General features: G+C 34.5%; 1 protein-coding gene across 1 annotated transcript; it reads right to left on the bottom strand.

The window, feature by feature from the left end:
- Positions 1 to 222: 222 nt before the first annotated feature.
- On the bottom strand, positions 223 to 14,711 carry LOC110454871 (cytochrome P450 2B5-like). The gene is made up of 4 exons (XM_021504623.1): positions 14,190 to 14,711; positions 5,575 to 6,090; positions 4,093 to 4,536; positions 223 to 3,018 (listed from the first exon to the last, which is right to left on the bottom strand). Exons 1-4 carry the CDS (start codon positions 14,536 to 14,538, stop codon positions 2,837 to 2,839), a joined length of 1,491 nt encoding a protein of 496 aa, XP_021360298.1. The 5' UTR covers positions 14,539 to 14,711; the 3' UTR covers positions 223 to 2,836.
- Positions 14,712 to 26,345: the final 11,634 nt, after the last annotated feature.

Raw genomic sequence — 26,345 nt, 5'->3', positions numbered from 1 at the left:
ACATCTTGTAATAGCACATTGCTGTGTAACTTTGTAAACAAGATATGATAAAGATAAAACTTGTCAACGAGCTCAAAGTTTACTGCACGCTTAGACATCTTTTAATAGCACATTGCTGTGTAACTTTGTAAACAAGATATGATAAAGATAAAACTTGTCAACGAGCTCAAAGTTTACTGCACGCTTAGACTATATTGAATATACAAACAAACAAACTGGCTATCAAGTGCATATGTTAATTTTAATATAAACATGTTTTACATGTGGAAGAATTAAACAGTTGATTCCAGGAAAATATTTTCTCATGACTCAGTCTCAGGCGGAAAATATAACCAGCAAGATCAATTCAAAATTTAAGTTATATTTTACATCAACACATGAGTTCACAGTACTAGTCTTATACGTACATGTTATTAGTTGTTTATATGCTACTCCGTACATACATGTATATCAATTCAAAATTTTCTAACCTCTTCAACGTATCTCAACTCCATACACCTGTTTTACTCTGGAAGTTTCAAAAAAATAAGTCTTAACTCTCTGCGTGAATGGTCGGCATGCTCGTTTGTAAAAGACATATTGGCATATAATAGATTAGGTACTGGTATATTTTATTCCAGGTATTACCACAATCGAAGCCGATTTTCATGGTAAGAGTGACGATCGAAACCAGAGGTCTCCATGTTTTCGATGACGCATGATTTATCAAAACATTGTATTTCCCCCCGCTTATAATCTCTATTAGATATATATATCAAATTGCCTTGTCTGTCGTTCTGCTGTTACGCTTACTTTCGCTCTCATGAGTTGTACAATTTGGGAAAGTATAAAGTATTGCTTGAATGGACCTGATAATTTGTTACAGCTGTATTCGGACCTAGAGTAAAGTGCACAGAGTAATATCACATGTTTAACGGGTTTAGATTGACTTTCGGTCGTTATTTAAGAATTGAGGGTGGCACTTTTACCGAAAGTCGATCTAAACCTCTAAAACATGTAAAATCACTCTTAACACCTTTGTTTAGGTCCAAATATAGCTGTTTCAAATTCTCAGGTCCCTGTGGTTTTGCCCTCTGAAAACGATTTCAGTTTTCTTCATAGGGACCTTTGATCGGAGAACATCACTCGCTAGCTTACTTATTTCGGCTTGACAAACGTTTTGAAACAGAATTTACTTTCAGTGTTTAATCAAGCAAACGTCAAGTTTCTGTGTTATAACGTAGAAACACATGTTGTGTGATATTGCTGCTAAAAAAAACCGTATATATAAACACACACGACAGATTTACTGTCCGTGTACGCTACACTGTGTAAACATTCGTATGTGCAGACAGGTTCTGCTATACGATTATTTATCACTGCTTAGGGTGAGACAATGATTTATTACATACACGAATGTTACTATAGTGATGGTAGCAGTTGTGACGTCATGCAATACAAATTCCTATATTTCACTTTGATAATGCAAAATGTTGTTGTATTTGGTCGAAATCAGAAAAATAAAATTAATCTAGAACTCATCGGTTGTTATCTATTGAACAAATCGATGAGTGTTTACAATAATGAGTTCCGAATGATTTAGCGCCATTTTAATTCTATGTGACGTGACGTCATTAAGCCATTCCTGACGTCGTTTTGTAAACCATTGTCATCTAGTTCAATTTATGGTGGAAACAATTTGAATATTATTACAGGGTTATTATGAGTAACGATTTACAAAAGATATAATGAAAGCATATACATTAATTGTAGGTATATTATATAGGCAATACCACATATAACGTCACAGATTACACTCGTTCATTTAGCAAATTGATATATTGCACTAGGGCTGAAAGCCGTTGTGAAATATATCCATACACGCAATGCATTCGTGCAATATTGGACGTCAGACAAACAAACATGTGTGGTATTGCCTTTTTATCAATACGAGACAGATTGTATTGACCGAAGGCTTGTTCGTGAGATAAAGTAACTGAGATAACTATTCCCACCTTAATTTGATGGAAATTAACATATTGAGAAAAAATATGTGTCAATTGAACACAGGAATTTTCTGGTGTTTCAACAAGGAATATTAATATCTTGTAGGTCAATTTGGTGATATACCTTACTTTCCTTTGATCTGAGGACATACGGCTTTAAACCCTTTTACGTAGCCTTCTCTTAATGGAAAACATGTTCTTCAAATCAACAATTACTATAGGATTCCTCCATTTAGAATACAAGGACTCTTTTGTTTAACCTATACTCCGAATGCCATGCAGTTTCACTGCCTCATTTGAATTCAATTGTAATCTCATTTACGACAATGACACAGTCACATCACATACTTGTTTTCGGAGAACGCAAGTTGACTATTTTGTAGATAGCTCAGAGTCTTTTGTGATTTCCTTGGCAATGAACCCTTTAGACGCAAACCTTGTTGATAGACACCTTTTGAACATTAGTATGAGAATATGATTGTCCTCCACTTTTCTCTTGGAGTGCAAACTCTTGACAAAGGAACGGCGTATCCTGTTGCAAAAGGTTTGAATATTGCGTTCAAGGTTTGAATATTGCGTTCAAGGTTGGGGGGATTTTGTCCTTGAAAGCAGCAGCTTTTAATATACATTAATCCAAATGTATGTAAAAAAAGTTCACCAACTGATCCAGCAATAGAATGTAGATCTCTAAATGCATTCTATTTTGAAATATGCGTATCTCCCTTACTTAACGTTTTGCAACAGATACGTTTTGACAGTATTTTATCTGACAATATATTCTACTGCTAAAAATTGAACCATTCAGTACACACTTTACCAAAACCAAATCGATTCAATGAGTCAAACATTTATCATTTAATCTTAACGATCCGGCATTTGAAATCTTTCGGCGCCCTTGCCAGCCTTGGGATAGGTTCGAGTGAGGGAAGTTGGTCCGGTACCTCAGGGAGGAACTCGAATCTCTGCAGCAACGATGTCATCAGTGTGAATAGTTCCAGCCTTGCCAAGGATTCTCCGAGACAGGTTCGTGGCCCTGTCGTGATAAAGTAATTTATTTAAGTACATTTAATGCACATTGAAATTAAGAATATTTTAATTCAAATATATCAATCAGTTGTTAGTAAATAGAGTAAATCCTTGTAGGAATTATAATTTGTTATTTCAGCATAAACTGCCAAACAAAAATACGAAATGAAGTGGTAGTTTGTATGAATAGATTCTTGTTCAAATATTGTTAAAGGCAATAGAGATGTTTTGTCCAACACGAGATCTCCCACTATAACATATCAATGTCTATCTAAGTATTTGCAAATTTTACAGAATTTTGCTAAGCTTGAAGCTAACCTTGTTTGATATATGATCAGTTTCATCCCGAACTATTCTTGTGCTTGTAAATACGTAAGGATTTAAGTATATTTTGATTGAGTAGAATACTGTGCCTGGTGCCCTCGACACGGTATTTCAGTGAGGTAACACTGTAAAATCGGCATCAGTACCGCGCTATCGCAAGGATGCAAGGATGCAAATACACCAACACAGATCCTCCAGCACACACATACTGTTACACACAAGAAGGCCCGTTCTTTAATAATCTTACCTGCTAATATGACGCTAAACCCTATACACTAAATGAAACGTATCACACTAGTATAGGTGTGAGGAGTGGACGTTTGATAGTTATAAGCTTCGGTCGATTTCATGGGGTGATGAATTGAGTTGGTCTTGAAACAAACTTAAATAACTGCTAAGGGAGAATTTCTTAAGGCAGTACATGGATTGTGACTACCGCTAGTAACAGTTGATACTATTTTGCTGATTGATCATCTTTGGTTGCTCGAACAATTTCTTGTTTATTTTCATTAAAAAAAATAAAAAAAAATTCATGCAAGTGATATTTTCTATGTTTAAAAATGTTAATAGTTATCTCCCTTCTTAAAATATATAACGTATGAAAATATGTATTCATACGCACATCCAGTGTTAATCAGGTCAGTTTCATCGGAAAATGAAACAGGTAACATTTGGTAGTTGAATTGAGTCAAGCTTGAGTAGAAATTGAAATATTTCCATTAACTATCAAACCATCGATTAACATATTAGTTCTTACCTAGCGAGAAGGGTATGACGTTTCTCTCTTTGCCATTGAGTTGTCCGTCCTGTCCTAGATATCTCTCGGGATTAAATGTGTCAGGATTTTCAAAGATGTTAGGATCGTTCATTACGGAGTCAAGGGAAACCAGGATCACCGACCCACTTGGTATAGTCATTCCACGGAACTGGATGTCCTTCGTGGCACCACGAGGCACAGAAAATGGTGCGAAGTTGGCCATTCGATGTACTTCTGTCATAAACGCCTCGTTGTAAGGCAAGGCGCGTTTATCGGCGAGTGACGGAAACCTGGACGTCCCGACCACTGACTCTATCTCCTTTCGAAGTTTGTCCTGGATGTTTTTATTGTGAAGAAGGTACAGTATCGCCCACAAAAATGTGCCAGTTGTTGTGCTAGTTCCGGCAAGACACAGATTCATGATGATAGCTGACAAGTTTATATCTGTGTAAATAAAACAAATAGACTTTTAGTGCTGGGTGCAAATGGTTATAAATAATTGTTTCTCTGTGCATAATTTAGTAAAGTGGTTTTAAAGTGAAAATTTCGCGGTGTGGCAATGTTCGCGTTTAAGTTAATTATCGTGAAAATATCCACATGCAAAAATCCTTTATAGATAAAACAGATAACAGATAAACAAACTGTAAGAAATATTGCTAGCCCGAACATTTCCTCATCGCAATCAGATTAAGGAGTCGCAACAACACGCAAAAAAATCGACTTTTACAGTATATAGAAAATCTCCACTCCATGTAATGGGAAAATATTTATACTGCAAACAAGGTTGGCACCTTGTGATCACGGATAGTTGGTCGTTATATTACATGTATATTGGGTGGTCGGATGGTGCGGTGGATAGCGCACTTGCCTTTCACCAAGGCGGCCGGGATTCGATTCCCCGATCGGATGTGAAAGGTATGGTGTCACCTGCCAGACCATGTGGATTTTCTCCGGGTATTCCGGTTTTCTCCCACAATAAGACCCCCCGCGCGCGAACATCCGGGCCAACAAGAGTGATTAATTAAAGTTGAAATAACTTGTTTCATAATTGTTGTTAAATAAATATAGTTTATATTTTTTATTACATGAATAATTCAATTATAAAACACAATAGTAAAGACACATTCATAGACATTTTCAAACAACAGATGATGATAGTTATAATTTTCATTACCACACCGTATTTTCAGGGTTTGTCGTACATAGATAAAACGTCGCCATGTAGATAAAATCTCGAGCCCACTTTAAGTGGCCTCTCGATTTTATCCACGTGCTCTCGATGAGAAAGTTGTTCTCACGAACAACAGTGTGATAATATATAAATAACTTCACAGGCGATGATATATGGCCCCAAAGTTTCACTACAATCCGAATATTTACTTTTCTCATGTAAATACTGATTTATGTTATTTAAGCGACAAAATGATACATAATCGTTTTAAATGAATAAAACAAATAAGTAAATAAATATATCCTGCGTACCTTCAAAAATCTGTTCATCCTTGCCACGTTTGTTTTGTTCGGTAAGGAAAGCATCAATGAAATCTCGTTGATTATCTTCGTCAAACTTTGTCCTGTGTTCATTAATTTGTTCATCGATACATTCCTTGATATCGTTATAATTGCTAATCAACTTTTTGATGTTGAACATGTCTCCAGGAAGGTACCTGGCACCAGGCAGGTTTCTTACAGCTCCGCTCTCCACTGTTAGCCGAACGTTCTCAGCACAAAGGGACGTCAATCGCTTAAACCTTGCGTCAGTGTATTCAGATCTATTTCCAAATGCAATACTGCATGTGACATTGGACACAGCCAAGGCTGTCAACGGCTTGATGTCAAATGGGCACCCGTTGTGTTGCTCAATGCTATCTAAGAAAGATGCTGTTTCTTCTTTTACTCTTGATTCCAATGACCTGCCTCCAAATCCAAACTCCCGAAGAGTTTTCAAGAAAAATGTCCTGGTGAGTTTCCAGTGTTCGCCGGACGATGACAAAATACCTAAAGTTGAATAAACAACAACGAGTTTATTCGTTATAAATAGATATTAATGTGTGAAAGCAAATACAAATATGCTGTTTTCAGAAGAAACGAGATAGATTTTGAAACAGAATAAATAAATTAAAAGTAATCACAACGCCAATCTGATTAAAATTGTATCTTCCCATCGCTCCCGTTTACGCGTCATTTCGACTCAGCAGACTGGAGCAATGCGAAGATAGATTTTACTTAGATTGTCACATGAACAGTTATTAGGTCAACATCCTTGTTGTTCAAGCATGCGGAAGTAGATTTCAATAGACCACCGGTATTCCATTCAGGTCTAATTCGTATCATTTCTAGCCGATTGTTTTTTTCTTTTGAAATTCTTTTGAATCCAAATTAAAAATATTTTATAAAATAAGATGTGTCTACTTAGGTTTGATTTCACGTTAAGATATATTGAGAATAGTTTACCTCCAAATAAATATTTCTAGTCTACCAACATATATATTATTCATCCTCCAGATTTTTATAAAGACTACACAAATTCCGTTTCAGATATTATTTGCAAGTATGTCACGGATTGATTGCAAGTATGTCTTAAAATAACAATGATTTAAGTCTACTTGCATATAACTTATCCTCAAGATTTTTGTAAAGACTATCGAAATTCCTTTTCAGATGCTGTGAAAAAAATACTTTTCGTTGGATTTTTCTTTTCGTTGATTTCGTGGGTCATCTTCATGCACGAATTTATAGATCCACGAATTTATTGCAAGCTTTATATAAAGTAATTCTCTGTTTGAGTGGGTACTCTTAATCCACGAATTCATGTGCCAAAATGGGAAACCACGAAATTTGGTTCCCACGAAAATATTTGATTTCACAGTAACTTGAGAATAGGATGCCTTCAATTACAATAATGTTAAGGCTACTTGCATATAAGTTATCCTCCAGATTTTCAAGATAGTAACTACTCAAATTCTTTTTCAGATATACTGACAAAAATCCTTCAAATAACGATAAGTTTGAAAACAACTTCTTCAGCATCTGTTTTTACCTATTACCATATTGTTTGATGAACACATATCAATAGTGTTATTTGTGTTTCGGGGTTCTAATAATCGCGATTTTCGCATTAATAATGTTTCCTTGAAAAAGGCACTTAAAAGGAAATAAAAGCAAGTTAATCCATTCTTACTATAGCACTATGAGCCATAATTACTAGACCTTTCATCTGCGAATATAAACGTTAGAACGACGAATAAGAAAATTCTGCGAAAATTGAAGATAGGAGAAAAGTTTATAAGTAGTTGTACAGTAGTTGTATTGCGCTTTAAATTCGCGGCGACAATATTCCGCGGTTTTCAAGTCGGTGCATATCCGCGGGGATAAGTCGTGAGACTGAGTTGTTTTTGGTAGTTCCTGTACATGTACTGTTCATAATAATAATAATAATAATTATTCTTATTCAGATAAAAGGCAAATAATACACGTATATCATATTTTGTAGATTAGACAATATAAATATATAGATATTTATGCCATAAAACTAATAATCAGTCAGGTGTTAAAACTGGATTGGATTATATTCAGTTAGGCCTTTACCTGGGATGACCCATAAAGCCACATTGTGGCTTAATTCCAATGGGGTCCCTTAGATCTAAATAAATCAATTCATTTCATAAAAATAGTTACATAATTATATAGTATATATTGATAATTTGATAAGATTCTAAGACACTTCTTTTTCATTTCATCAAATTTTATTGACAAGATGTCGTAATTTATTGGATTGAATAACAGGCAAAGCCTATATAAATTCTCTCCGTCAAATGGCCAAAGTTGAATAAACAAAGAGACATAATATTTTAGACATGTTGCAAATGAAAAAAATAACACAAAATAATTCGTATTAACACAAGGCTAAGGGGAAGTAATTCATGAAGGAAACATCTCACACACCTCATACACACTTACACACATATACAAGTACATGTACAAATACATTTATTTCAGCATATATATACACTATCATAGACAGATATTGGCAGGCTTAGACCAAAGTCCATGTGCATATATTGCACAGGTCACTGCTACCAACAACTGTTACAATTAAAAATAATAAATTCATTTAATACATATAGAGTGTAATTATTTACAATGTCATGATAAGTACACGTAAAAGACAGTAGTCATGCTCAACTAGAATCTCCTGGATGAAATATAGAATATATAGTATATTTTTGTTTAACATCATGGCTTTAAGTCATATAAAAATTAAAACGACGGGATTTTCCAATAAAAATATGCACATCATCAAGTATTCTTCTATTTGTAAGCCCATCACAATCAGGACAGCCCTGGAGAAGAATGTTTTTATCAATGTGGTTGTGGTTTCCATAACTATTAAGAGAAGTGAACAAAGTTGTTCTTTGATTATTAAAAATAGGACATTCCAAAAAGTAATGAGATACTGTTTCATGTTCAGCAGAGCAGGTACAAGCAGGACTATTAGTAAGATGGTCATGGTGTAAATCATAATTTAAATTACTGCAAGAGTTTCGAAGTCGACATAGAATAATACTTGCTCTTCGGTTACCTTCTGTTTTGAAAATTGAAACAGATTCACTATCAGAAATAATATCTTTATTCAAATATTTTTTTAATGCTGCAGGAGAGGGAGAATTAAGAAGATCAGAATTTGCAATGTTAATTGTGCGGCACATTTGAGGGAAAAAACTGTCAAAATAGTTATTAGTTCTACATAACGGTGGGTTGAAAAGCCTAGTTTGTCTGAGAGGGTAGGGGTTATCATTTTGATTATTAATAAAGGGATTTAAAACATTTTGTAAGTATTGAGGTGTCTGCCAATGCATAATTTTGTACATCATTACATGTTTGTGTTTATTTCGTCTTACAGATAGTGTTTCCCAACCTAGTTCATTGTATAGTTTGTCATGTGATACCCCAGAACGAAGACCTGTTATTATCCTAGCTGCTTCTAATTGTACAGATTCAAGAATATCTTTTGCCTGTTGTGTACAATTATCCCAAATAATATCTGCATATTCCAAAATTGGCCTAATAAATCCCATATATATTTTAATTAATGATTTTCTATTGACTTTAGTTTTGACATGGCGAAGAATATTAAGTCTATTGTAAGCTTTTTTGTATATATTCTGTATGTGCTGTTTCCATGTTGCATCATCTTGAAGTGTAAGTCCTAAGTGTTGATGTGATGATGTGTCTATGATTTGGCTATTTTGGAAAAATAGTGGGATGTGATGGGTGTCTTGTTTTCTAGAAAATATGAGTGATTTTGTTTTACTTGGATTGAATTTAATGTCCCAAGTTGTTGCCCATTCACCTATGTTAGTAAGATCAGTGTTGAGAGATTGTGCGGCCTGTGCTGGGTTATTATCTATAATTACATACAGAGAAGTGTCATCAGCAAAAAGTTTGATATTGGTGGAAACATTAGTAGTGATATCATTGATATAGAGAAGAAATAATAGTGGTCCGAGGACAGATCCTTGAGGTACCCCTGCATTTACATTCTTAAATTGTGAAAAATAACCTTCAGTATTTACTCTTTGCATTCTGTTAGACAGATAATTTTCAAACCACAAAAGTAGATTTCCATTTATACCATATAATTTCAATTTAAATAAAAGACCTTTTTGCCATACTCTGTTTGCAATTTCATTATAAATAAACAAAAGCTGATTGACAGTAGAATCACCAGGTATAAAGCCAGACTGATGCTTAGTAATAATATCATTTTCAATCAAAAAGTTGTATAGATATTTAAAAATATTTTTTTCCATTATTTTACTGAACAATGATGTAATTGAAATTGGTCGATAATTTAACACATCATTAGATGAGCCATTTCCTTTATAAATAGCATTAACATTTGTTTGTTTCCAACTAAAAGGTATTATACCAGACTCTAGTGTCTTATTGAATAATAACATAAGAGGTAATTTAAGAGAAGCATGAAGCTTTTTCACAATTTTAGGAATAGCACCATCAGAGCCTGGGGGTTTATGAGTGTTGAGTATATTAATTTGATCGGAAACATCTTGTTCAGTGATATGAATGTTTGATAGTGAATAGGGGCATTGGGTTGTGCTGTTTGGGGTAATTCAAGGTCAGGTGTTGATGTAGAAATATTAGTGAAGTGATTGTTAAGAAGCTCTGCTTTTTCAGTTGGATGATGGATTATTTGGCCGTTGGATTCAAGTGGTTGAATAGAAGATGACATATTAGAAAAATTGGTAATAGATTTAGCTATCTTCCACCATTTGTCTGGAGTAACCACATTTTCATTTAGTGACTTTTCAAGATTTTTTATAAAGTTTGCTTTTGCCTCACGGATAAGGTCAATAGTTTCATTTCGTAAGGTTCTAAATTGTTCCCAATAATGGGGATTATTTGTTAGTTTAGCTTTTCGGTGAATTCTATTTCGTTGTCTCATTTTCAATCTAATTGTATTATTCATCCATGGTTTATCATTTGGGCGCACAGTTATTACTTTTGTAGGAATGAATCTATTGACCTGCTCCGTGATTGCATTGACTATAGTGCTATTATAAGTATTAGAATCCTGATCTGAAGACAAATTCAACCAATCAATATCAAATAAGACATTGTTCATTCTATCAAAGTCTGCTTCATCATATTTTAAAATAGTTTTTTTATAGCTTACTTTTTTAAATACAGAATAAGAAATTGAAGCATGTACTGAGGAGTGATCACTGCAAAATGGTGGAGATACATGAGTATTTTTAACTATGTTTTGGTTATTAGTAAAGATAATATCAATGGATGTGGCACTGTCAGGTGTTATTCTTGTGGGTTCATTAATAAGACTAAGTAAATTATGTTTGATAAGGAGTCTTGATAAGTGATCATTCAACGGATGATTTAACATATCAATATTGATATCACCTGTCAGTACCACATCCAGTGAAGTATCTGTAGCTCTGGTCAACGTATTATCTAATTTATTCCAGTATTCAGCATTACTTTCTGGTCTGTATAAACATCCAAGAAGAAATATATGATTATTAACTAATACTTCTAACCATATAAGTTCAACATCATCCTTTTCTAGGTCCATTCGCCTATTCATAACAATAGTATCTTTGTGATAAACTATAACCCCACCCCCGGACCAGTAGTTCTATCTTTTCTATGAGGATTGGAATTGAAGGAGTGCATCTGAATGTCAAGGTTAGATATTGAAGGGTTTAAATGAGATTCTGTTATACAAACTATATCATTATCCTCAAATTCTGCTTCTACCAAGGCTGTCTTGTTTCTGAGAGACCTTACATTCAAATGAATCAAGTTTATATTTTGTACTGGCCCCGGATTACTTTCAATATCACAACACAAAGTTAGCACAACATAATGTGAAGTCAGAAGAAAACATATGTTATCAAAATATACAGATCTGTTATCAAGAATTTTTTTAATGAAGTGAGAGCCAAGATGTAGATTTAGAAAATGCGCTTTGAATAACCTAAAAAACAGCCAGAGATCAGATTTAGACCATACGAATTTCACCTTAAAATTACCCATTGTCGATTAATAAGATGATGACTTGGTAGGTTCTGTTGATCTTTCAGCTGCTGAATAGTTTTCTTAACGCAATATATCGATTCCAGTTTTCCTTTACATATCAACATTGAAATATATTTTATGATTGGATCGAATGTTTTACATTTTGCATCGTGTTTATTGTACAGGTTGTCGCCCTTAGTCCGTTACATACATCGATCAAAAGACAAGAAAAACATGATACATTATGTTCATTATGTAATATTTAATGCAATCAACAATAACAACATATATTTAATAAATAGCAAATAATAGATTATGACATATGTTCCCATATTATTACAAATTTGCATCTTCACACTTGGAAGATCGACAAAGATCGATTTCAACAAGATGTCATGAAAAAAAACCCAACGTCTGTCATCAAATAAAAGTAAAAACAACGTCTGAAGACTGTACAGCCATGGTGTTTACACGGCGTATTCTAGAAGCCATACAGTTTCCAACGCACGAGGTAATAAGATAAAAAAAGACAGTGATTGTAATGTGTCTTAAATAGCAATCTTACTCCGTATGTTTTCACAGGTGTATTTTGTTTTAAACAACATGTAAAATGAAAAGACAACAAATGTAAAAAAAAAAAAAAAAAAAAAAAAAAACTATCCATTATATAAATAAACTTAACTTAAAATTTAATTCCAAATAAACATAATAATATATAATATATGAGGCCGGAACGACTAAGTATACGGGGTCGGACCGGGAACGGGCCGGAACTGCTAAGGTCGGAACGACTAGGGACGGAACGACTCGGGGGCCGGAACGACTTGTATTCGAGCACGGCTGTATAATAAATATGGGACAAGCACAACACAATAACTACATACACACACACACACACACACAGTTTTCATCAAAACACATGGTTTACAAAGCAGGAAACGGATGTGACTCATCACAATCTATCTATAGGTGCCTGGGACGCTTGAACACACAGGGACTTGAAAATTTAGATATAAAAAGTGAGCACGCGCCTGGTAAACATACCCACCGATTACTTGAAAAAAATAAAATAAAAGGATACAGCCAATAAATCTACTACCCAGTTTCAAACAGAGGATATCAAATATGTAATATAAGTTTATGTTTCGTCCGATAGGAAAAAAGCTGCAGATTATTGTATTTTTTGAAATATTTGACAAAAATGTGCAAGTCAATCAGATCCCTTCTTTTTTTCAGACACTTCTTTTATAAAAATAGATATAAAATGTTACATGTGCCATAGGCTATACTAAATAAAATAATGCCGGTCCATGTCTTATCCACATGTATCTGTAGGTAATGTGCAATACTGACATAACCTTTGACTTGATGACCTTTGACTGGATGACCAACGAGAAGAAAGAGACATTTTGAGAGGACTAGTTGTGCTATTCTAGGTCTAGGTACTACAAAATATATTGGAAAAGAATATAATTTAGAGTAGTTAGTTTCATATTTTTATATATTTCATAAGCTCTCTGATATTGATGTATTAGTTCTAAAATGTATAGGTTTAATCTATTACTAATTTAGGATTTTTGGTTAATGGGATAACTGAAATACCCAGAGTATATCAGAATTAGGATGAGTGATTTCTTTGTAATACATATTTTTTAAGAAAACTATATTATTATACTTTTTGTTTGAATTAGATACTTTTCATGGTTAAAATGTATTGTTCTGAAATATGACTAAAATATGGATAAAACCTAAACTCTCGGTTTTTGTTAAGACAAAGTCCATAGTTGTAAATATAGTTATCTGACAGAGTATTTTCCTTTGATATTACAGTAAAGGATCAGACTGCATATTTTCATGTCTATAGATTGGACTAATCCAATATTCAGCACATGACCCTCTACCCATAGCTGTGGTAAGCAGTATTTTATCTATTGTTTTAACAAATGTATTACTGTTATAGTTTATCCTAGTCAGATTATTTGTCTTGACATTATTCTGTTTTCTCTATATGGAAAAGGGTAGATTTGGATCATGTTCAATATGAATATTGTTATTATTAGTCAACAAGAGGATTATTTCCCCTTGTTGCATGCTATGTAACATTGGAATAATAGGAAAAGTTAAATAGTTAATCTTTCTTTCTTTCAAAGTCATCATGATTGACTTGTACATGTATGTATAATGAGAGATTAATAGATTTGATCAAATTAGATAAATAGGATAGGTATAATATTTATGTGAATTTTATATGATTTTTATAGTTGTGACTTATTATAGATAAGTAAAGAGATATGAATGTAAATATGTTACGTATAGGTGTGTAATTTTGTGTTGCAGGGTCAAAACCATCTACATCTTTGTACAGCATCCATACTAGCTGGTACCTGTTTGTGTGTGATGTCTATACTATACTGTGATCATCCTATCGGAGAGACAATAAACACGCTAACCCGAGCCGGTTGACTTTGTCATCATTTAAGGACCCAACCCGGTTACATAAGTATGTATGTTTTGTGACGTTTTAACAACTTTAAAATTACCTTTTCCTTCGAACACCTTGTCTGAGATATAACTGTATGGCCTGTCAGAGAATTCGTCCGCGCGCTTGATAAAAGCTTCCTTCAATGTATCAATTCCATTGAAAACAACGGTAAGACTTGGTCCAACTTTTACACTAAACACGTCGCCATGTTGTTTTCGAAGATTTCGGAATGTATCCAGTATGTTTCCCTGTCGTAGCAGAAGTAGGTTTCCCAATAAAGGATAGCCAGGTGGACCAGGCGGGATGTTGGCCGGCCATTGCAGTGACCGACTGACCAAGCAGATCAACAGAATCACAACAATGGCCACTAGCACAGTGTTTATGTCGAGGAGCGAGCCGAGATCCATGTTTGTTTTCCTCTACACATATACATGGGCTGTGTGTAGCGGTATAGGACTTGATTAGCATACCGTGGCCCTTATAACCATCGTTGCGTGTCTTTACATAACAAGTTAAAACGTAGCTTCACTCCGTGGCTTATTTCCTGAGGTAGCTGAACGTCAGACTATTGTCGCGGTCACATCTTACGGTCACCAACGTAGTTGACCGTAGTGGAGGATGACCGTAGTTGACTGTATAAGACCGTATGTAACCTAAGTTAACGTAATAAAACATAGTTAGACATAGTTCAACGTAGTTCAAGAAACTCTTAATTTGGCCGTGGTTAGCCCAAAAAATTTCAGAATATCTCTACGGTGAATTTGGATGCCAAGACCCTACTGTGACCATAGTTTGAACGCATTTGACCGTAATTGACCCTATATATACGTGACCGTAGTTGACCGTAACTGACCCTATACTTGACCGTAGTGATTACCGTAGTCAAATAGGGACAACTACTAGGGTTAGACAACTTTTGAAGTACTGTTAAGTACGGTAACTAGGGTCAACTATAGGGTGAAGTAGGATGAAGTAGGGTTAAATAAGGTTAAGCTTATAACTACGTTGAACTACGTCTTACAACGTTTAATACGTTTAACTAAGGTCACATACGGTCTACTACAGTCAACTACGGTCATCCCCCATTACGGTCAACTACGTGCGTGACCGTAAGATGTGACCGCGGTTTACAATAACATGATTTGGATTCTCTGCTCAGGGTCCACTTGTTCAAAAGGTAAAATGTAATTTAACTCTACTAAATATTTGAAATTTGGAAAGTTTTAACCTGGTATCATTGTGTTGAACTGCGATGATCACTGTCATTTGGTTCATAAGTAAAATTATCAGGTTCGGTTTTTCGTCTGGGCCTGGCCTTCTCTCTCACTTTTGATCTCGTCACAAATGTTTTTGCCAAGTCTACTGTTCCAGCTTATTCTCGCGGACTATTTGAAAAAATAAAAATAGATTTGTTATTTGCCTTTTTAATCCCTTTTTGTTGTTGTGTACACACAATATGTATCTAATACATTTTAGTGAATTTTTGAGTGAGTTAATTTATTTACATTATTACACCTGCTCATCCAAACAAGTCGATAAGTGTTACGTTGTAACCATCATAAACTGCATGAATTACTGTATGACGCGTTCCTGGTTTTATGGACGGTTGGGTTAAGTCTAGACTTAGCTAGGCTAAAAATTATCACTCCCTACAGGATTGTATTAAAATTTGCATCTCTTATTAGCCGATGTTTGCGCCACATTTCAGTGAAAATCTAGATCACAGTCAGTGTAACGTACTTCTAGACACATCATTGAACACGATCAGTGTAAAGTACTTCTAGACACATCATTGAACACAGTCAGTGTAAAGTACTTCTAGACACATCATTGAACACGGTCAGTGTAAAGCACTTCTAGACACATCATTGAACACGATCAGTGTAAAGTACTTCTAGATACATCATTGAACACAATCAGTGTAAAGCACTTCTAGACACATTATTGAACGCAGTCAGTTTAAAGCATTTCTAGACACATCATTGAAACCAGCCCGTGTAAAGCACTTCTAGGCACATCATTGAACACGGTCAGTGTAAAGTACTTGTAGACACACCATTGAACACAGTCATTTTAAAGTACTTCTAGACAAATCATTGAACACAATCAGTGTAAAGTACTTCGAGACACATCGTTGAACACGGTCAGTGTAAAGCACTTCTAGCCACATCATTGAACACAATATGTGTAAAGTACTTCTAGATACATCATTGAACACAATCAGTGTAAAGCACTTCTAGACAAATCATTGAACACAATCAGTGTAAAGTACTTCTGGACACACCATTGAACACAGTACAGTCAATGTAAAGCATTTTCAAGTCAAATCATTCAACACAGTCAGTGTAAAGTACCTCTAGACACATCATTGATCACGATCAGTGTAAAGTACCTCTAGACACATCATTGAAACCAGCCCGTGTAAAGCACTTCTAGACAAATCATTGAACACAATCAGTGTAAAGTACTTCCAGACACACCATTGCACACAGTCAGCGTAAAGTACTTCTAGACCCATCATTGAACACGGTCAGTGTAAAGTACTTCCAGACACATCATTGAACAAGATCAGTGTAAAGTACTTCGAGACACATCGTTGAACACGGTCAGTGTAAAGTACTTCCAGACACACCATTGCACACAGTCAGCGTAAAGTACTTCTAGACCCATCATTGAACACGGTCAGTGTAAAGTACTTCTGGACACACCATTGAACACAATCCGTGTAAAGTACTTATAGACACATCATTGAAACCAGCCCGTGTAAAGCACTTCTAGACACGTCATTGAAAACAGTCAGTGTAAAGCACTTGTAGACACATCATTGAACAGAACACAGTCAGTGTAAAGTACTTGTAGACACACCATTGAACACACAGTCAGTGAAAAGTACTTCTAGACACACCATTGAACACAGTACAGTCAATGTAAAGCATTTTCTAGTCAAATCATTGAACACAGTCAGCGAAAAGTACTTATAGACACATCATTGAAACCAGCCCGTGTAAAGCACTTCTAGACATAATTGACCACCGTCAGTGTAAAGTACTTCGAGACACATCGTTGAACACGGTCAGTGTAAAGCACTTCTAGACACATTATTGAACGCAGTCAGTTTAAAGCATTTCTAGACACATCATTGAACAAGATCAGAGTAAAGAACTTCTAGACACACCATTGGTCACACAGTCAGTATAAAGTACTTCTAGACAAATCATTGAACACAATCCGTGTAAAGTACTTCTAGACACATCATTGAACACAATCAGTGTAAAGTACTTCTAGACACATCATTGAACACAATCAGTGTGAAGCTACTGGTAGAACATAAAGTGAGTCACGACTAAAACGTCTAGAATTTTTAACCCTTCACGTTTACTGAAATATAAAAGGCTTATTTTAGCTGCTTTGTTGTAAACAAATCCTACAGTAACATTCGTGTTTTACAGATCCGCGTCTACGCAGGGCACGCTTACACCAACATGTGTGTTGCGGTAATATCGAGAGTTTTAAAGACTACAGAACTACAAGGCTGTTAATGTGTGCTTACGGAGAGCAAAGGGAAAGGGTTGGGTGGGATGGGGTTGGTGTGTGGCGTTATTTAAGTGGTTGGAATGGTGGCTAGCTTGATATATCGCCAACTGTTCATCAACATTAAGGAGACCTATCCGCTTATTATGATAATCCCACTCACGTATGGATAGTTATGGAAAATTTCAATAGTGCTTCAAGGAAGCTTCATAATAATGATTTTATCAAGTTAGAAAACGGTTGTCGAGTATTATTCCTGTAAATCTGACAGCATCGCCATAACATATTTATACAATGAATTCGCCCAAATCAGAAATATCACTTATCTTTTAAGCGAATCGAGTTATGCATTTTCTCGCTGTACGAAGATCAGTGCAAAACGCACCCGTACACAATCATCGATTTAAGTTTGAAATGACCTTTGACCGTGTGACGTCACATGCTTTCAGTAAGATTTACATTGTACACTATCGTGAGTTTGTAAAGATAGGTGTAAGAATTAGGAAATTAATGACTGTTGTCATTAAAAATGAAGTGTTATTTACTAGTTTACACATGAGACTTCAACACATGATTCACACTTATATGTGTAAACTTAATCATTCTTTTCATAATGTGCGCTAGGTTTTTTCGAAAGTGTCAACTGCACTTGTTTACATGATTAATAGATTGGGGTATAAAACGGAGATTTACTGAGATACTGAAGTACCACCACAACGGAAGGCAAATTGCCAATAATTAATTTATACCTAAAGAAATCAACAAAAGAATAGTGAACTAAATCATAAACCAAACTCACATCAAACTATAGGAAACATATAAACAAAATAAGATTTACCCGCAGATCCTTAAAAAGGTACAAGGAGAAAAAGACGAGGAGTTCCGGAAAGGTAATAATCTCTTACTTTATCGACCACACCCACCTTCGAAGGCCTAATCCTAGTATAGCAAAGTCCCAAAGTAAGAATAGGGGTGGGGAACAAAAAAGGCGCCTTTTTTGGTAAAATCAAAAAGTTTGATATTCCCCGATGGGATCATGATGGCGAACATAAAACTTGCCCATATTCTCCATCAAACTGTGTCTCCCAGAACAATGTGTTGTGAGTTAATCTGTCAACATTCGACATCTTTCACAGAAAGTATAATATTTCCAGCAAACCCAAATCGAATCAACCGTGACATTAAACAAGTGGGTTTAGGGACGTTACTATCGAAAAAGGGAAAGATCAAAATCGCAAAATTGAAATCATCCCTTTAACTATACTCTTCAGTTATAAGCATTTTCCGTTAGTCATGTTACACGTAAAGATTGAGATAGGCATCTGATGTAGACGAATCTGTAGTTGATCTCAAATTCTGGCGGAAATCGTCTAAAATTTGAATACGTCATGACGAAGTCGAAGGTAGCAGTAAACTATTTGATTCTAGTATAAAATCTGATCTATCGCTTGTACGATTCCTTGAATATTAACAAGTAGTTTCATCGAACTTCTAAGCATGTATATTTTACCGTCAAGCTGCTGCGCGATATTCCTGAATTTACTTAAAAGGCACAAGAAAAATCTTAAACACATGAAAAGCAGAAGTCGGAACTAAGTAATTTAGCAGATATTTGAGAACAGAACAAACAAAAAAGGGTTATCCCAGATGTTGATAAGCCTACGAATATATATATATATCTTACATAATGTAATCTAATGCAGGAGGCCTCTTACCCTTCATTCTCTTTCTTTTTCATACTTTCTCTCAATCACCAAATCATTCATTCTTTCATTCTCATTCATTACATTAATATTATGTCGATATGACATAATAAATTACCAAACCATTCCTTCTATTCATATTCAAATATTGAAAGAACATTCATATTTATAAATTCATTTGCCAAAATCCTGTTTTATTGATTTGATATGCTTGAAAAATGACGCAACGATCGAAAAGAAGCCTTAAACATCAAAATGGCATGTGCTTTATTTTTTCGAAGAAGTAGATTTCATGTTAGTGTAATGAAAATCAATTTTACTGGGATACAGAATGTTATCAAAAGAATATGTTTTCATCATTTAAACTACACCAAGCAAAGCCGGTAGTGACCTTTCTATGGTGTGCTGCCTGTTCAATTGGTAATATATTTTTTTCAGTTCGAGTTACTTCCCTTGCATTGTACTACAATTGAGACCGACTATTTAGACCTAAAATGAGGTAATCAGCGTAATTGTACACGTTTTTGAAAGGTTTACATCAATAAAAACGTGTAAAATTACTCTGAAAATCTAATTTTAGGTCAAAATATAGCTGTAACAACTCTCAGGTCCCTGTGCGGCCGCGAATGTAGTAATTTTTTACAAACATTGGTTCATTCCTAACGCTATTTTCCCATTATGTTACTGCCTATTGATATAACTGATGCCATTTTTAAAGTATTTCAAATGTTCTTTTCTACGCTGTTTCCCAAAATAATGTTCCATAAGGCTTTCAAGGCACTGTGAGAAAAAATATCAAATTTATTGTAACACTTGAGTGCGTTCCAAGCTTCAGTTTTCACTCGTAAATAACTTTGGACGCGTTCGAATGGTATACTGACGTTAACGCCAATGAACGTTTTAATAGTAACGGATTTACCATTAAGACTTTAGTTGGCAATATCGTCTACTAGGATTATCAAGGATTTACCATTAAGACTTTAGTTGGCGATACCGTTTACTAGGATTTTTAAGGATTTACCATTAAGACTTTAGTTGGCGATGTCGTCTACTAGGATTTTTAAGGATTTACCATTAAGACTTTAGTTGGCAATATCGTCTACTAGAATTATCAAGGATTTACCATTAAAACTTTAGTTGGCGATATCGTCTATTAGGATTATTAAGGGTTTACCTTTAAGACTTGTTGGCGATATCGTCTACTAGGATTATCAAGGTTCTTCCATTAAGACTATAGTTGGCCATTTTGTCTACTAGGATTATTAATGATTTACCATTAAAAGTTTAGTTGGCGATATCGTCTACTAGGATTATTAAGTATTTACCATTAAGACTTTTAGTTGGCGATATCGTCTACTAGGATTATTAAGGTTCTTCCATTAAGACTATAGTTGGCGATTTTGTCTACTAGAATTATTAAGGGTTTATCATTAAGACATTCGTTGGCGATATCGTCTACTAGGATTATTAAGGTAACTGCTACACAAGGTTGAAATATTTAATTTGTAGGTTCTAATTTCAGGATGTTCTTTTTTTATGATATAATGAATTTCTGCAAATTTAACAATCTGCTTTATTCGCCAAGCTAAAATACCAATACGTTATTTTGAAACAAAATAGAAAAATAGAAAAAAATGTATAGATATTGCAATGAGAAGTTAATGAAATTAGGAAAAAGAAAAAGGTAATTAATTGCTCACAAATTTATTAATTAAAAGTCTTGTATTTAAGAGATCGGAAAAACTTAACGTAATAGTTAACATGTCTAAGAGGCGAGACATTAGCCCTAGTATGTTTAACAGATTAGAAATAAGGTCTTACTATAATAGATCTAACGACAACAATATTTGGAATACAACAATTGTAGTGATTTATCTATCGCAGTCCTAAGTAATATTACGTGACTGTCTACCTGTCTTGTGACGTCATTTAATAGTACGTCGCATTGTTAAAACTTTGACTCCGTTGTATCATTTATGGTATATTTTCGTGTCGCTATATCATGCTATGTCTGTGTAATACAGCGATTAAAATTCAATGCGCTCAGCAGACTTTAATCTATTTACAAGTCAGCGCAACTTCCAGGAATATTCTGTCTGATTCTGGAATGATGGTTTAATAATCACGTATAAGAATGTACAAGGTCGAATCATTGATTACATGATTTTATATAGATATAATGACGTACGGACATAAACCTTACTGCCCGTCTGTTATAAATTCCACGTAGTAAGTAAAGCATCGACCGAGTAACGTACACGGAAATCAGGGATTAGTGTAATATTTGTCATCAATACACGTGTAGGTTTATACTGCATTGTCCTGTACGTCATAATTGTGTTGGGAACGAATATCACTATGTATACCTATGTACGAATGTATCTGTTCTAGCTTTAAGACAACTCTATATAACAAATTATTATTTTGTCAACCCAGCTTATATGAAATTGCAAGGGATGTTCTCAATATGTTTTAAACACGGAAGTCGGTACTAAAGTAAATAGATTTATACAAAAAGTAATGAAGCTACTAAATATCGAAATTAAGGTTATATACAATAATTATTTAGATAGGTTGTTATTATACGTAATGTATCATATGTCGTACAATGTGTGTACTATATGTTCATCAATGTGTACATGTACTATGTAATATTTGACCTCTTGTAACGCACATATACGTGTGGCGTAAGTGTAAAATAAATCTTGAAACCTTGGAAGCAATTAACGATATCGCTCATTAGCGTACAAATAATAATAACAGTTACACTACCGTGACGTAGTAAATATTAGCATTATGGTGACGTCACATGTTTACAGACTGATCATCCAGTCATACCGAGGATATTTCGTTTTTCTTGGAACAATAACTAATTAGGCATTTATTCCCCTTTAAGACTGAAGAAAGTTTGGAGTCCGAACATTTTCTACACGGCAACCATTCTATGGGATTTCATTTTGGGTTTTTCATATTTTTATATACATCTGAGATGTTTCAATGTATACAGAACGATTCGTGACCAGCGCTTTTATTGTTCTTAAAAAGGGCTAATTTACGGCAAATTTAAAACGAAAATTGATACAATCTTGACGCGTTATCAACCTGAAAAAACAGGGTTACGTCACAGTTGTTAGGACTAAAATGAACTCGAATGGTTTAAGTATGGACATCCAGCCAAATATATACGTCAGGTGAGTGTAAGGGGTTGAATATGCATTCAATATCAACTTATGTTATAGAAGAATATGATGTTTTTGTATGCATATCTGAATTTAATTAAATATCATTGCATTGATAGGCTGTTTTGGACTTGATGAAACACTGGTAGACACAATTAATGCGGATGTATAAAATGTATAAAAGTGATTGTAAGCCTTTGGTGGGTTTTTTCGGTGTTTTTTTTCACAATTATAACCATTACTATTATCCATATGTTGTAAAGCGCTTTAGAGTAGTTTTACAAATTATATAGAGCGCTATATAAATGTTATATATTATTATTATTATTAATTGTTGTTGCAACCGATATATAATAATGTCACTACTTATCAACAATATACTAGTTTTTCGATAATTTGTATTCCATGATTATGATTTTGCTTCCCTACTTTACCCCCTCATATATCGGAGGAGGTCTCCAAGCTGACCTTAATTTCGTGTCATGTACAAGGTAGATTAACGCAAACAATAAAAACTTTTCAGCGATAGCCACCAGAAGGCCATAATTGGCACCCGTCTTTTGTTATTCATGTGAGTGTGTTCTATACTATATGAGATATCTGATATATAATTTTAGATATCTTGTATAGAAATTAAATGAGATGTTATATAAGATATCTCATTTTATTTATATTTGGAGATCTCATATATTATATAAGATATATCATATACATGTATCATATAAAAATTAAGTAAAAAGATGACTGAACAACATCCACTTGAAGTTACTTGGCAAATTTATTGCAGTTTACTAGTTTCAGCTTATTAGATAAGCCGTCGTCAGAACAATTGTTTACAATTCAAAACAGAAATAAAGTATGAAATGCGGTGCCTCTGCCTGGCAACGATCACATGGTGTAAAAAGTGACGTCTTGGATAGTTCACAAGAGAGTGACGTCATAGTTCATGAGTCCATAATTTGGCAGACTTTTCCAAGCTAACACATGACTATGGCAGAGTTAATGATGAATGCATTGTAATTAGTAAATAAAGATCATGATAACAATGATGGATAGTGTTGACTTATCATTACTTAAAAATGGATATTGTAAAGTACATGTATATAACACTAGTGGTAATTAGATAACAGTGTCCATTGGATAAATGGTGCTTAAGTGTCCAGGTAGGTAAACAAATGGATTAAAGTTCCGTATGCTTCGCCGGTACCACTGTGAAGATGGGTTTGACGTCACTACCGTGGTTCCAGGTCTCCTTGAAGGTAGGTGGCGGTTAGGTTTCTCTTTTGGAATTACGGAAGATGGGAACGGTGGATATAATAGATATCGTATCGTTCACCCTTCCAAACCACCTAAGAATTTCCGGTTGGATTTATAAATGGGTAGATTTTCCATATATGCCGAGATAGAATAATGTACTCATAGTTTGTTATTGTCCCGATTGCGTTGGCTTTGATGGACTGGGGTTACGTTGTTTGGAGTGTTCGCTTTCTACTGATAATTTCGTGGCTGTCAGTAGTGTATTGATGTGTTCACATTCTTCCGATGGTGTGGTGCTGGGTAAGAGTGATTTCGTCGAGGTGATTTCCTCATTCCCGACGGTCACTCTGTCGGCCCAGTAGTCTCTAAGAGGTTTCACTAGCGATCTGATACAGTTGAGATGGGCTTCCTCTCATTTGAATAGGAAAACGGCATTAGCATCCGGAATCTGTGGACGCTATGTGTTTTGGAGGCTATTCTGGATGTGTGTTAGTGTACACCCATTATGGGAGTTCCACGAAGAACAATGGAATATATGAATCAATAGAGACTTTTAGCTATATAGGTTGCTATACAAATCTTTAATTAGACCCCACATTGAATATGAGAATCAGGTCTGGCGTCCTCATTACGATACACACATTGAAACAATAGGAAATGTTCAACATGGAGCAATAAAATAGGTCCCTGGCCTGAAAGACTTATCCTATAAGGAGCGTTTAGAGAAACTAGATATACCAAAACTAGCATATAAAATCAAAGTATCTATGTTCATTTCTATTTCTACGAACCACACTTGGAAGCCCTCGGACTTTACAGTCTGACGATATAAACAAAAACTCCTCAGTTGCTGTCTGACGGACTAAACGTTAAAACTGACGTCTTGATATTAATCTATTCGGAATGTGAATGTTGAATTGCAGTTTGTGTGAAATGAATTTGCTTTGTTAGTAATCCAAATATGAAAAAGAGGTTCAATTAGTAAAAACGACGGTTTCTCAGTTTTGCAGTATTGTTTTGGTGTTTAATTGATGTTGTTACTTTGTGTATGAGAATAATTATCGGGAAAGTGCTAAAAAAGAAAAGATGACGAGAAATATGAACTCACTTAATTAAATAGTTTATTGAGTTTAAATGAATGAATACGTAACATAAAAGAACAGATGTGAATAAAAATACGAGTGAAAATATCATGAAAAATAACGAATGAGTAAACACGATTTTTTGTACATTAACTAAGGACGTACAGAAGTAGTCTTTATACATTTTAAAGAGTAAATCAATCATCAAATTAAAGCTATATATATAGTTATATATTTTGTATCAATGAACATATTTAAACTGTTTCCAACTAATCATTTTCTATGAACATATTTTAAAAGCACATTGCTGTGTAACTTTGTAAACAAGATATGATAAAGATAAAACTTGTCAACGAGCTCAAAGTTTACTGCACGCTTAGACTATATTGAATATATAAACAAACAAACTGGCTATCAAGTGCATATTTTAATTTTAATCTAAACATGTTTTACATGTGGAAGAATTAAATAGTTGATTCCAGGATTTTTTTCTCTCTCATGACGCAGTCTTATTTTTTACATCAACAGTCTTATACATAACTGTTATAAGATGATAATATGGTACTCCGTACAAACATGTATATCAATTCAAAATGTTCTAACCTCTTCAACGTATCTCAACTCCATACACCTGTTTTACTCTGGAAGTTTAAAAAAAATAAGTCTTTAACTCTCTGCGTGGATGGTCGGCATGCTCGTTTGTAAAAGACATATTGGCATATAATAGATTAGGTACTGGTATATTTTATCACAGGAATTACCACAATCGAAGCAGATTTTCATGGTAAGAGTTACGATCGAAACCAGAGGTCTCCATGTTTTTGATGACACATGATTTATCAAAACATTATATTTCCTCCCGCTTATAATCTCTATTAGACATAAATATCAAATTGCCTTGTCTGTCGTTCTGCTGTTACGCTCACTTTCGCTCTCATGAGTTGTACAATTTGGGAAAGTATAAAGTATTGCATAAATGGACCTGATAATTTGTTACAGCTGTATTCGGACCTAGAGTAAAGTGTACAGAGTAATATCACATGTTTAACGGGTTTAGATTGACTTTCGGTCGTTATTTAAGAGTTGAGGGTGGCACTTTTACCGAAAGTCGATCTAAACCTCTAAAACATGTAAAATCACTCTTAAAGGGGCATCACGGTGAAGTAACTTTATTTTTTGTCTTTTTTTCAAATACTACATAAACATATCAAGTGAGACTCCTTATGGAAAATAGCGATCGGATTTGGCTGAAATAGATTCATAAAAATGATTAAATCTAAGAAAATCATCGGTATTTCTACCTGTCTGACCAACGTTTTGTTCAGGGATTTCCCTCTACTAGCGCATGCGCATAGCACAACATTTCTTTGTAAACAAAATGACTGACCGTGTGAAGTAAGCGAAAGAAAAGTGTTGTACCGTGTCAGCTACGAAACGAAAAGTTGCCAAATGGTCAAAAGAT

Source organism: Mizuhopecten yessoensis, unplaced genomic scaffold, assembly GCF_002113885.1.
Source record: "Mizuhopecten yessoensis strain PY_sf001 unplaced genomic scaffold, ASM211388v2 scaffold8071, whole genome shotgun sequence".
Classification (NCBI taxonomy): domain Eukaryota; kingdom Metazoa; phylum Mollusca; class Bivalvia; order Pectinida; family Pectinidae; genus Mizuhopecten; species Mizuhopecten yessoensis.
Note: the sequence above shows the minus strand (reverse complement) of the source record. Positions and strands in the feature narration are given on the sequence as shown.